The sequence below is a fragment of the Scheffersomyces stipitis genome, chromosome 1, assembly GCF_000209165.1.
Source record: "Scheffersomyces stipitis CBS 6054 chromosome 1, whole genome shotgun sequence".
NCBI lineage: Eukaryota > Fungi > Ascomycota > Pichiomycetes > Serinales > Debaryomycetaceae > Scheffersomyces > Scheffersomyces stipitis.
The window spans coordinates 2,539,920-2,551,192 of NC_009068.1; the positions used below are offsets into that span (position 1 = coordinate 2,539,920).

At 41.5% G+C, this 11,273-nt stretch overlaps 4 protein-coding genes across 4 annotated transcripts; all 4 read left to right on the plus strand. All coding sequences in view use genetic code 12, as the record gives it.

Annotated features, from left to right (window-relative positions):
• The first annotated feature begins 811 nt into the window (after nucleotides 1–811).
• Nucleotides 812–3,424, plus strand: PICST_75433 (predicted protein). The gene is made up of 2 exons (XM_001386785.1): nucleotides 812–2,117; nucleotides 2,142–3,424. The coding sequence occupies exons 1-2, from the start codon at nucleotides 1,074–1,076 to the stop codon at nucleotides 3,042–3,044; spliced, it is 1,947 nt and encodes a 648-aa protein (XP_001386822.2). The 5' UTR covers nucleotides 812–1,073; the 3' UTR covers nucleotides 3,045–3,424.
• Nucleotides 3,425–4,084: 660 nt separating this feature from the next.
• On the plus strand, nucleotides 4,085–6,064 carry MDR111 (Putative transporter C530; the record flags this gene model as incomplete). The annotated part of the gene is made up of 1 exon (XM_001386786.1): nucleotides 4,085–6,064. One exon carries the CDS (start codon nucleotides 4,085–4,087, stop codon nucleotides 6,062–6,064), a length of 1,980 nt encoding a protein of 659 aa, XP_001386823.2.
• A 515-nt stretch (nucleotides 6,065–6,579) lies between these two features.
• PICST_28948 (predicted protein) lies at nucleotides 6,580–7,327 on the plus strand (the record flags this gene model as incomplete). The annotated part of the gene is made up of 2 exons (XM_001386787.1): nucleotides 6,580–7,134; nucleotides 7,280–7,327. The coding sequence occupies 2 exons, from the start codon at nucleotides 6,580–6,582 to the stop codon at nucleotides 7,325–7,327; spliced, it is 603 nt and encodes a 200-aa protein (XP_001386824.2).
• Nucleotides 7,328–9,141: 1,814 nt separating this feature from the next.
• AMI2 (Glutamyl-tRNA(Gln) amidotransferase subunit A (amidase)) lies at nucleotides 9,142–10,814 on the plus strand (the record flags this gene model as incomplete). Its single annotated transcript, XM_001386788.1, has 6 exons — nucleotides 9,142–9,170; nucleotides 9,364–9,602; nucleotides 9,656–9,781; nucleotides 9,809–10,425; nucleotides 10,446–10,737; nucleotides 10,762–10,814. The coding sequence occupies 6 exons, from the start codon at nucleotides 9,142–9,144 to the stop codon at nucleotides 10,812–10,814; spliced, it is 1,356 nt and encodes a 451-aa protein (XP_001386825.2).
• Between the last annotated feature and the right edge of the window lie 459 nt (nucleotides 10,815–11,273).

The following is an 11,273-nucleotide window of genomic DNA, read 5'->3' on the forward strand; positions in this document are numbered from 1 at the left end:
AATACAGAGAAATGGAATTCAGATGAATCGGAGAGATAGAAGAGACACGAAACCTGTTCCTGGTCTAAGCGAACTAGTAGAGCGGCCTCTGTTCCAGGTGTTTCCCGAAGCAGACAACCGTAGGCATCACACGACCTTTGCTGTAGGTACGACGCCAGGACAACACCATTGTTTGACGAAAATTTCAGAAGAGATGCTGGGCTGAAACGGAGAGAATTGGAGATAACTAGACAAGTAGATCGTAGAGAGCAGACACAGTAGAAAAAATGGCGAAGAGTAGATACAGAAGGAATAACGAATAACGGTAAAGAATGAATGCAAGATATACAAATTTACAAGGAGAGCTGATATTGTAGATAAGTCCGATCAAGCTCAAAAGTACAAGATAACACAACAGAAAATACAACTGGGCCAATCTAATCACGAAGTGAGTAAGCCTGGGAATGTTTTTTAGTCCGCAGATGCGGCAGGAAAATTTTCCACGTAAGAGTTTCACTATGGATGACTTCCATGGAAGCAATCCTCGTCGCAGTACGGCTAGACGAAAACGGAGGAGACAGAGCATTTTTCAGATTTGCTTTTGGGTAAACTTCTCACTACAACCTTAATCTTCCCGATAAAGACAGATCTTTAAAGTTTGGATAAATCTCTACCCACATCAGAGATTTGTCTTTTCTGTCGCGATAGCTAACATCATCTCAGTCTTCATTGTTCTTTTTGTGGAGCGCGACTGATACTTGTCCATTATTTTGTGCGACAGAACTCAAATATATTTATATATTGAACCTTCACCGTCTTGTTCTTTCCAGCACCAGAGCTTATTTAATCGGCTTATAGGGATAGCTCTCGTACGCAGCGAGCGAGTCTGGTCAATATTGTACTATTATCGCTCTTGTGGCCAATAAAGGTTCACTCTAGATCAAGAAAATTCCAACGAAGATCAGATTGAAAATCTGAAAAATTCTAAACAAATCCAACGTTTTTCGACATAGCATTGTTCACAAGACTAGGACCAGAACATATATCTTACATACTCCTACATACCCATAGAAGCTCCAGTTATCTCCATTCACATGCGTATCTCCAGACGACACATAAGGCTAACGACGTTCGCGTTCGTGGTGATTCTTCTAATGATCACCATCGCCAGGCTTTTTCACAGAGGTGTTGTGCTGAAACCGGCACCCGTCAAAGAAACACATAGGTCTATCAAGACCGAAGATTCGGAAAAGCTCGAAAAACTAGTGCTGTTCAACAGGATAGAAAGCTATCCGTTGTCGGAGGAGTTGACTAATAACGATGACTTCTTTTCTGGCATCGACATGAAGACGTTCACTGACCCATTTCACTATATCAACGGCAAGACAAGTGACTACGAGTTTAATGAAGACACCATGTGCCGTAAGATCGAGCTTCTGACGACTTTCCAAGTCTCTAAACAAAAGTACTTGGATGCTGATTTCGCCAAATACAAAGTGGCATTGGAACAGAACCCGTTGTATGCCAAAATAATACAGGATGCCCGTGATAAGTTCCAGCCCAAGATACCGGAGGAGCAGCAGTGGTTCCGGTTTGCCGGTTCGTCTGTCTGGCTTCCTCAATACGACTGCCATTACATGGTGTCAAGAATCATGTACAGTCCTTCAGGAATCGCCAACAAGGCATATGCATCGTTTTTGTACATCCAATTGTTCGACAAGAACTGGAACGAATTACCAGAAACGACGTTGAGCTTGCCGTATGAACTGAAACAGACTCAGAAGGTCGTTAATGCTGATGGGTCAGTGCAAGAAGTCGTGTTGGAAACGATCATAGCCTTCAGAGATGTCACCTATCCATCCTTCTTACCCATCAACTTTGAGGTCCAGTTGGAAACCGACAACGGTAAGTACTACTGGGGCCCCGAAGACCCACGTATCTTGTTGCGCAGAAGTCCCTTGGGCTACGACGAGCCCGTAATTGTATACAACATGAAACATTTAGATCTCCAGAAACGAGTCATGAACTTGTATTTGCCATTCCCCAATGTGGCCAATGTGTTGCGCAAACGTAGTGAGAAATTTGCCAACATCGAGAAGAACTGGACCCCATTCATCAGTCGTAGAGAAAACCAACATGTCGAAAACGGTGGTGTTACCAAGTTGAATTTCATTTACTCCATCGTACCTCTTGAAATTTTGACTTGTGAAATCGATACTGCCGTATGCGATTTCTTGCAGAAGCCAGTTAAACAGGACTATAACTATGTTGGTCCATTGCGTGGAGGTTCTCAATTGGTAGAGTTACCTTTCTCAGATTTGATTCCTAAGACCGTGCAAGACAGATTCAAGTTCCCAGAAGGAAGAAGAGTATATATAGGATGGGCTCGTGCTCATCTCAACAACTGTGGATGTGGTGAGTCGATGTATCGTCCTAATATGATAACGTTGATTGAAGACTACGACGCGAACCAGAATAAGTACTACTTCAAGTTGGGTGATGTGTCTGAGTACTTTGACTTCAATGCCTATGTGCCTCCTTGGACGATTCCACTGTTCGACAGCAACGGCCAGATGATTGAGTCAACACCAAAGCAATGCGAGGGCAGAAACGTCTTGATTCCCAACTCCATTGCCTACTGGGATATACGTTCCATCATCAAGGGTGACACGTTATACCATCGTAAGTACTTCAACTATATTCCTGCTGATGAGCCCGTGGTAAAGTCGGCAAAGGGAGTGTTGAAACACAATGTAGCCGATGTCAAGAAAGACGTCAAGCCTCGTATTCTTTTCAACGACCACATGGGTGTCACTTTGTCTGCTGCAGACAGCGACGTCAGTATTGTCCATGTGCGGGGGTTGTTGAACCACATCTTGAAGTTGCCGTCGCTCTTGGATGCCGGTACCGTTATCAGCGATGACTACAGTTTCGAACAACGAGGCTACGAATTCAACAATAAGTGTGCCATGAAGGCCAGTGCCGACTACTGTTCCAAGTACGGTGAGCGAATGGCAAAGCAAGTCGAGGCAGTTGAAAAGGCAGCCGACCCGGACCATATATAGACATAGAGACAAGCCCACAACACAGACTAGACAGGGTACTCTAGACGGGCGACTGAAGTATTCAAGTTGTTGCTACAGGCGTGTGCCATTATTGAACGGAATTTAATAAACTTTACATTTGCGTAGTGTGGGAAGCAGAATTAGAATAAACTGTACAAATACTCAGATACCAAATAAATCCTTGCTAGAATATTCAGCGCTAGACAGTTGGCAAAATGTCTACTACAAATACAGAACAATATGTATAATTGTATAACTAGTCAATAGAAACTGGCAGAGTGCCTGAAGATGAGGATTCAGCTCAGCACATAAGGATAGAATGAAGTTCAGAATATTTAGAAAACTTTGCAGAATGAATAAAGAATATATGTTCACTTTAGAATATTGGACATAATTTGAATTTGAATTTAATTAAAAATTGAAATATTATACGACCAATTCAGATAAAATAAAGTTTGTTTTATAAATTGAAAAGTTTCTTCAGAAAGTTCCCTTGAAGATTAGGATATCTACACTCAGTATATACTGACAGTGGCCTGGATTCCAAATGCCACACAGCTATCCTCCTTCTGTAGCCACAGATACTGTGTTGCATTTTGCAGTCGATTACCGAGACGTCGATTGCCGAGCTGGCTACCCGAGCGGTTATCGTAACATTTTTTTTGATGAGATTAGGGTTTTTCTCTTCAACCTTCGCCGTCAATAACCGAGCGCGCAAGATGATACAGCCCTTTTAGCTGCAAAAATTTTTTCTCGGTAAACATCTGAGAAGTGCGAAGCGCCGTTACCCGCGAATATAGACACTTCGGATATCTGAATTATAGCAAATTCTGCCATAACCGCGTCTAATCGCAAGTATATATTAACGATGGGATCTGCTGATTTCAAGCCTGGTGCATTTTTGGCTCTATCTAGTCATTTAACAGATTCCAGCCACTGGTTTTTAGTATTGTTTCTTACTGTAATTGTAACTACCAAATAGCTCACACCCACCATATAACGATTGCCATAACTGTTCCATAGTTTTTTTTCGTTTAAACATGAGCAAAGAAGAGTCTTTCAGCGAGAAAAGTGTGTTGGAAGAACACCAATTGGAGTTGAGCCAATCTTCTTCCAATGACTCCAACGAACCTATAGCCTTTACCAGATCGCGCTACGAACAACATGTAGAGCACCAGAGAAGGGAATCTAATGTTTCCAGAAGAGGATCAGCTTCTTCAATGCAAAGATCGTTAGACATAATCAGAAGAAGCTTAACCGGAGAAATACAGCATTCCATCGACTCCAGCAACGAAGTCCAGGCCTACACTGTCAAGGACATCTACGGTGACTTAGACGTGAACGAAATCGCTTTGCAGAGAACCGCTACAAGAACCACTATCTTGAACGAATTGGTGCAAAGAACTCAAGAACAAGAAATCTCTAGTGACGAAGAACTGGATTTGGAGAAGCAAATATCCAATAAATACGACGAGTACGACCCTGAAGCCACTTTACCAGAAACTTCTATTCCAATTCAGAACAATGGTGAGGAGTTCAACAAGATAGATCCTGAGTTAATCACTTTTAATGGACCGGACGATCCAGAGGACCCCAGAAACTGGCCCACATCTACCAAAATTGTCTTGGTTGGTTATGTTTCTTTATATGCATTGGTTGCTCCAATGTCTTCTTCGATGTTGTCACCAGCCATGTCAGACATCATCCAGACTTTCAACATCAAGTCTGAAACCATGGCCGCCATGGTGGTCTCCATTCAGATATTGGCTTGGGCCTTTGGCCCTCTTATTATTGCTCCATTGAGTGAGCATGACAATATAGGCAGAAAAATCGTGTTGGATGTATCGTGCTGGATGTCTTTATTGTTCAACATTGGGTGTGCCTTTTCGCAAAATACAGCCCAAATGATGGTTTGTAGATTTATCGGCGGCTTGTTTGGATGCGTTCCAATGAACGTTTGTGCTGGTGTCATTTCTGATTTGTTTGACGCCAAGTCTAGAAACATGGCTCTTGCCAGTTACTCCTTAGTTCCATTGATGGGCCCAGTAATTGCACCTGTAGTTGCTGGCTTCATTGTAGAAAACATGCAATGGAGATGGGTATTTTACGTGTTGTGTTTTTTCAACTTTGCTGTTGCACTTTCTGCTACATTATTCTTCAAAGAAACGTACGTTCCAACATTGTTAAAGAGAAGAGCCAACAAGTTGAGATTGGAAACCGGTAACAATGACTTACATACCATCTACGAAATTGCTGATGGTGAAACCACTATTGGTAGAATGACGTTATGTATGGTGAGACCTGTCAAGCTCTTGTTCACCCATCCCATGATTGTTGGTTTGGGTTCGTTCATGGCTTTCACATATGGTTTCATGTACTTGATGATTGTCACCTTCCCAACCATATTTGGTGGCATCTATGGCTTTGACAAGGGTGTTACTGGATTGATGTACCTTCCAATGGGTTGTGGCTTCATCTTAGGTGTAATTATCTGGACTTATCTTGTCGGAAGAACTTACAACAGACTAACCGAAAAGAACGGCGGTGTTCCTAAACCGGAATATAGATTACCCTGTTTGTTTGCCTGTTCCATCATCATTCCTGTTGGTTTGGTGTGGTTTGGATGGTCTACTCAAAAGAAGTTGCACTGGATCATGCCTGGTATAGGTTCAGCGATCTTTGCCTTTGGATTGGTATGTGTTTTCCAAACAACCCAGAGTTACTTGATCGACATGAACCCAAGATACGCAGCATCCTCCGTTGCTGCTGCCGCTTTATTTAGATCGTTATTTGGATTTTCTTTCCCATTGTTTGCAAACTTGATGTACGCCAAGCTAGGCTACGGCTGGGCCAACACAATGTGCGCATTTATTGGCTTGGTTTTGGGTGTCCCCTTCCCTATCTTCTCCTACATTTATGGAGAAAGAATAAGAAACTGGGCCAACAAGAGAATCGAGAGAGAACAAATCAAGAGAGACCAGAAAAACTTGCAACGGTTGCAAAAGAAGAACCTTGCCTAATTGCATACACTTATTATTTATTCCTGACGATGAACGTCGTCCACACAGCATTTCCCACTTCTGCATTCTATAGATTCTAGCATACTTAGCATTCGAGGATTGATGTAATCCTCTGACAATAACACATAATTAACAATAATGAGATAGGTAAAATAACTAAATATCAGCAAAATCTATAGAGAATCTCGACGAAATCGGCATGATCCTTTAGTTCAATAGTAGTTGTTTTACATTATACTCGTCTCCACTTAATACTTCACGGGACTAGCGGAAATGGAAAATTGGACTCAATGAAAAATGTGAATTACGATTTTCGATTAAACTCCAGAGTTACTTAAGTATGCGAGGCAAATAAATTGCGCGCGAATTTGGGAACCAGAAATAATGAAAATAATAGCTACAAGTTCCTTTTCACCTTGAGGAGGCCGTTCTAATCTCCGCACAAGTTACATTTACCAGTTCTACAGTGACAATTGGTCGTATTTCATTCCTTGTGAGCATTTCTGACAAAAGCAATGGACCCGATTGAGCCATTAACATTGGGAGATTTAAAGGCTTTCCCTCTACCCAAATACATCGAAGCTCTCCCCACGGCCAATTTACACGAGTTCCTAGGCGACGAGCTGTTAGTCAAGGGATACGTCAAGGAGCTCGAGTCGTACCGGAACCACCAAGAAAGAATATTAGCGCAATTGAGGGCGTCACAGCACAAACTTCAAGAACAGATCCTAGATGATCTCATCCATAAGTATAGGAAGATAGTCGATCAGATAATGGCGCAGATGAACCGGATTACGTCACTCTACCAGGAGTACCGGAACTTGGAGATGTACCAGTACCAGTTGTTGTCGCTGAATTTCAACCGAGACTTCTTGATCCGAACCAAGTTTGGCAACTTGATCAGCCGGAACAACCAGGAACTGATCGATCTAGTTAAAAAGTTCCATAGTAGCGTAGGGGAAGATGGTGACGTGGAGAACAAAGTCAACGATTTGGTCACAAGTTTTAGGGCAAGTAGACGAGAATACCATTTACGGAAGGAGAAGTTGAATAGATGGAACGAAGAAAGAGTGAGTGGATAATAGAGAGTATGAATTATGAGAATACGACGACACGATAATGTTAACTGGTTCAATCTGTAGTTTAGCGCAAGGAATGGATAGATGCATGCAATGTTAGATTATGGTAGCATTGAGTACTAGATAATGTTAACAGCAAGAGCTCAGGCTAATGATAATGGCACCTGAAAATGCTACATTGTAGAGTCCCTATAAAATTAGTTCTAGAGAGAGAAGATTGTGTGTCAAGAGTACAAAGTTTAAAGGAATACGACCATAGCATTTGCTTGACGACAACGGTCATGTCGCGGAGTTACCACCGTAGCCAGCCAACTTAGAGAAACGGCTCCGTATGTTGCTGGGAGAGGGTGCAGATGTGGTTCCACCAGGCGCTGGGGAAGAGTCGCTTACCACTAGCAGGATAAGCCACGGCGTGGACAGGACTTAAACACCAGTCGGAATGGGTCGGTTTGCTCGAATGTGTACATTATTATTGGCCTAGCAGCACCGTATTGTAGAGAAAATGGTATAGTATAGAAGTATGGTGCAATTTACAATCGTTCCCATGCAATTGCACCGTAGCCCTCGGAATTTTGCATGGTCGGAAAGTTGTAGATAGATCACCCTCGGAAAAAATAATGTCGTACTCCAAATTTATTTTGCACTATTCGTAGAGAATTCTTGTAGCAAATGAGGTGAATTATTACACCATTGCTTTCCATCTGAAGAAGTTCCTTAACCCGGTAACAACAGCGCGGTACGCTAAATCTGAATTGACCAAAAGGGCGAGCAATGTTGGTTGGAAAGTAAAGCCTATGCCACAACCCTGGATAATATTGGTTCCGACAATAAAGCCAATTGAAGTGTTTGCGCCATACATCAATTTCAACCCACTGCCAAGGGCCCATAAGACTCCACCTGTCCATAAACACTGAACGTATCTACCAGTTCTACTATTGATTTGTCCGACTACAACTCCAAAAATACTGCTCGTGCAAGTAGCGGGTAGCTGAATGAACTCAACGAGAGTGCCCATCTCCAGGATGCGTGCTCTGCCAACAATCCTCCAATAAATGGCCCAATTCCATTACCAGCCGAGGTGGCCGCAGCTACTATGCCAAAATACTTTCCTCTTTGTCGAGGAGATAACAATTCAGAAAATGTGATCATAACCAAGCAATTTACACCTCCTCCACCTATACCTGATAAATCTCTAAAGATAAAAAAACATTGTTGGAGTTTTGGCAAATCCACAGCCCAAGTCTCCTACCATGAGACAGACCAAAGTGAAAACAAAAACCTGTTTTCTTCCGAAGATGTCCGAAAATCGTCCATAAAGCTATTGGAAATTCGTGTTGGCTATCAAATACGTCGTTGAGGTCCAGCTATTAATGAGAAACGCATAGTGAAGGTCTTTCGAAATGGAAGGAATGGCAGTAGAGACAGCAGTCTGGTCAAAGAAAGACACGAACAAGGACGCCGTTAAACACGATAGTGTAATTAAGAGCTTCTTTCTATCCAATGTCAGTGACCGGTCCGTTAGTCCCGTATTGGTCATTTTGCAATAAGTTTTCACTGGGGCTCACATAAAAATTGCAGAATGCTAAAGAGATTCTAAAAAGTATATGTACCTACCATCTCAGACTTTTTTGAACTGCTGACCACCAATTTCTTCCCAGTGTTAAGCAAACGTCGGATTATCTACAGAGCCAGCTTTGAGTCTATCGGAAACCATCAACAGAATTGGCTGCGGGTGAAAAAGCGACAGGTCGAAAACGGAACCAGTTGTATATGAGGAAGCGTGGCGGAATTTCTGCTCCTGATAAGATAAGCCAAAAATAGGTAACTAAATCTTTTTATGCACCACTGGTGTGCATGTAATTTTGACATTGATCTTGCATTTTCTTTTATTTAATCGAGGCAGTTCCCGCCAAGAGCTTCTTCATGTTGAAGTATTATCATAGCGCAAGGCTAGCAAATTATATTAAGTTAACATTTTGAATCATAGGAGTGTGCATAATGTCGTTCGTGTCACTTAAAATTTCGAGGTAAGTATAAAAGGAAAATTGATCATTCTAAGAACGATTGTCGTTGTTCAAAGTGCACCACTATCTTAGATGCAAAAAATACTAACATTCCAGGGACAACTCTATTACACGAGAGGACTTGCAAAAAACCAAGTAGACAAATTGAAGGTGAAGTTGAGAGATGAGGAAAAAGAAGACTACTACATCTTGCTAGCAGCTATGGATACCTCCATCAAAAAGGTGTTGGAAATGGACGATTTCTATCTTCCAACAGGGCGTTTCCTAGAAAAAATATACATAGACCAGAAGGCGCGAATAATGAAGCTAATGTCTGGGCTTATAAGGTTGAGATAGAGGATACTAAGCCCGAAATGTCCAAGAGTCGGCCACTCGCTGGTCGTACAATTACTTTTAAGGATTGTGTAGAAGTTGGAAAAGTTCCTCAAATCGGTGGTACTGATTCATGGAATCCTTAGACTCCTGAAGCGCTACTGTTGTTACCAGAGTTTTGGAAGCCGGTGCTAAGATTGTAGGTTTAGCTACTTGCGAAAACCAGTGTACTTCGACTTCCTCCAGCACTTCCTCTACTGGCAATGTGCCTAACCCCTATGGAAAATCTCATTCTGCCGGTGGTAGTAGTTCCGGTTGTGGTTAATTAGTTGGTTCAGGAGAAGTCGACCTTGCCGTAGGTGCTGATCAAGGTGGTTCCATCAGGGTGCCAAGTTGCCAATATGGCATTATTGGATTGAAGCCAACTTTTGGTCTTATTCCGTACTCGGGTATCGGTAGCAACGAGGTCAACAATGATCATGCTGGTCCAATGATAAAAGATGTACTCGACAATGCGCTTTTACTCAGTGTAGTTGCTGGTGTAGACGGATTTGACGACAGACAGATGGGTGAACCACTATACAGAGACGTACCTAACTACATGAATATGTTGAAGGAAAGTTCCATCAAAGGTATGAAAATTGGAATCTTGAAGGTATCATTGGAAGTGTCAGCTATGACAGAAGCAATGAAGCAAAAATTATTACAGCAAGCAAAGTTGTGGGAAGCATTGGGAGCTGAAGTCGTTGAAGTTTCTATACCTTACCATCACATCGCTCCTGAAATCTGGATGACTGGACAAAGAGTAGCAGGTGCCGTCCGAAAATTGGGCATGCAGTGTGGGAGACGTGTAGTTCAGTCTGTAAAGCCATTGATCACTGTTACCCCTGGACTGAAGAATCTTTCGACAAAGCACCAGTTAACGTCAAAAACGGTCTTATCAACGGTTTGTATATATTGGAAAAGCATCCAGGCATCTATTTAAAAACAATTAACATCAGTTTCAAAGCTAGAGCTGAATATGACAATGCTCTTAGTACTGTTGATTTATTGATTAAACCAACAGTTCCCTTTGCTGCTCCACGTAATGGTGACAGGAATGCTAATCCCATAACGAGAATTAAGAATACTATTGGTCTAAATGCGAACACAGGTATTTTCAATATTACTGGCCACCCAGCATTAACTTTTCCAATGGAATTCCTGGCTTCTCAAGAAGATCCAGATATGAAGTTTCCCGTTGGCATACAAATCATAGGTAAGCACTTTGACGAAAAAACAGTCTATGCATTTGCATATGAATGGGAAAAAGCATACAATTGGAAGGTCTACTAGATGATTAAACATTATTTGGCTGATATTCAAAAAAATATGCGTAGACTTATTTAGTAACACTTCTAAACTCATAAAGGTAATAATAAATTGTTAGAAACTCAAGCGTTAAAATAAATTTGCAAAAATAAACACAAAAAATTATTCAATATTTTGTCAAGAAGCACTTTAGTCAGATTAAGATCCAATCAAAATTGGAGAAAAATTGTGGAATATCCTCAGATCTACTTGACTATTTGATACTTGTCTACTCATTAGTCTAGATTAATGCTGGAAAAGGTATTTATTCATATAAAAAGTAAAATATGAATATACAAAACTAATACGAACATAATCAATAATAGAAAATTAATAACTTGTCGACCTATGACTTTGCAACGGGGTTCGGTTGAACTTTTATAAGTTTCTTCTGTCATACTTTTGATGATATTACGTCATCCGATTTTTTGACATTGATAAGGA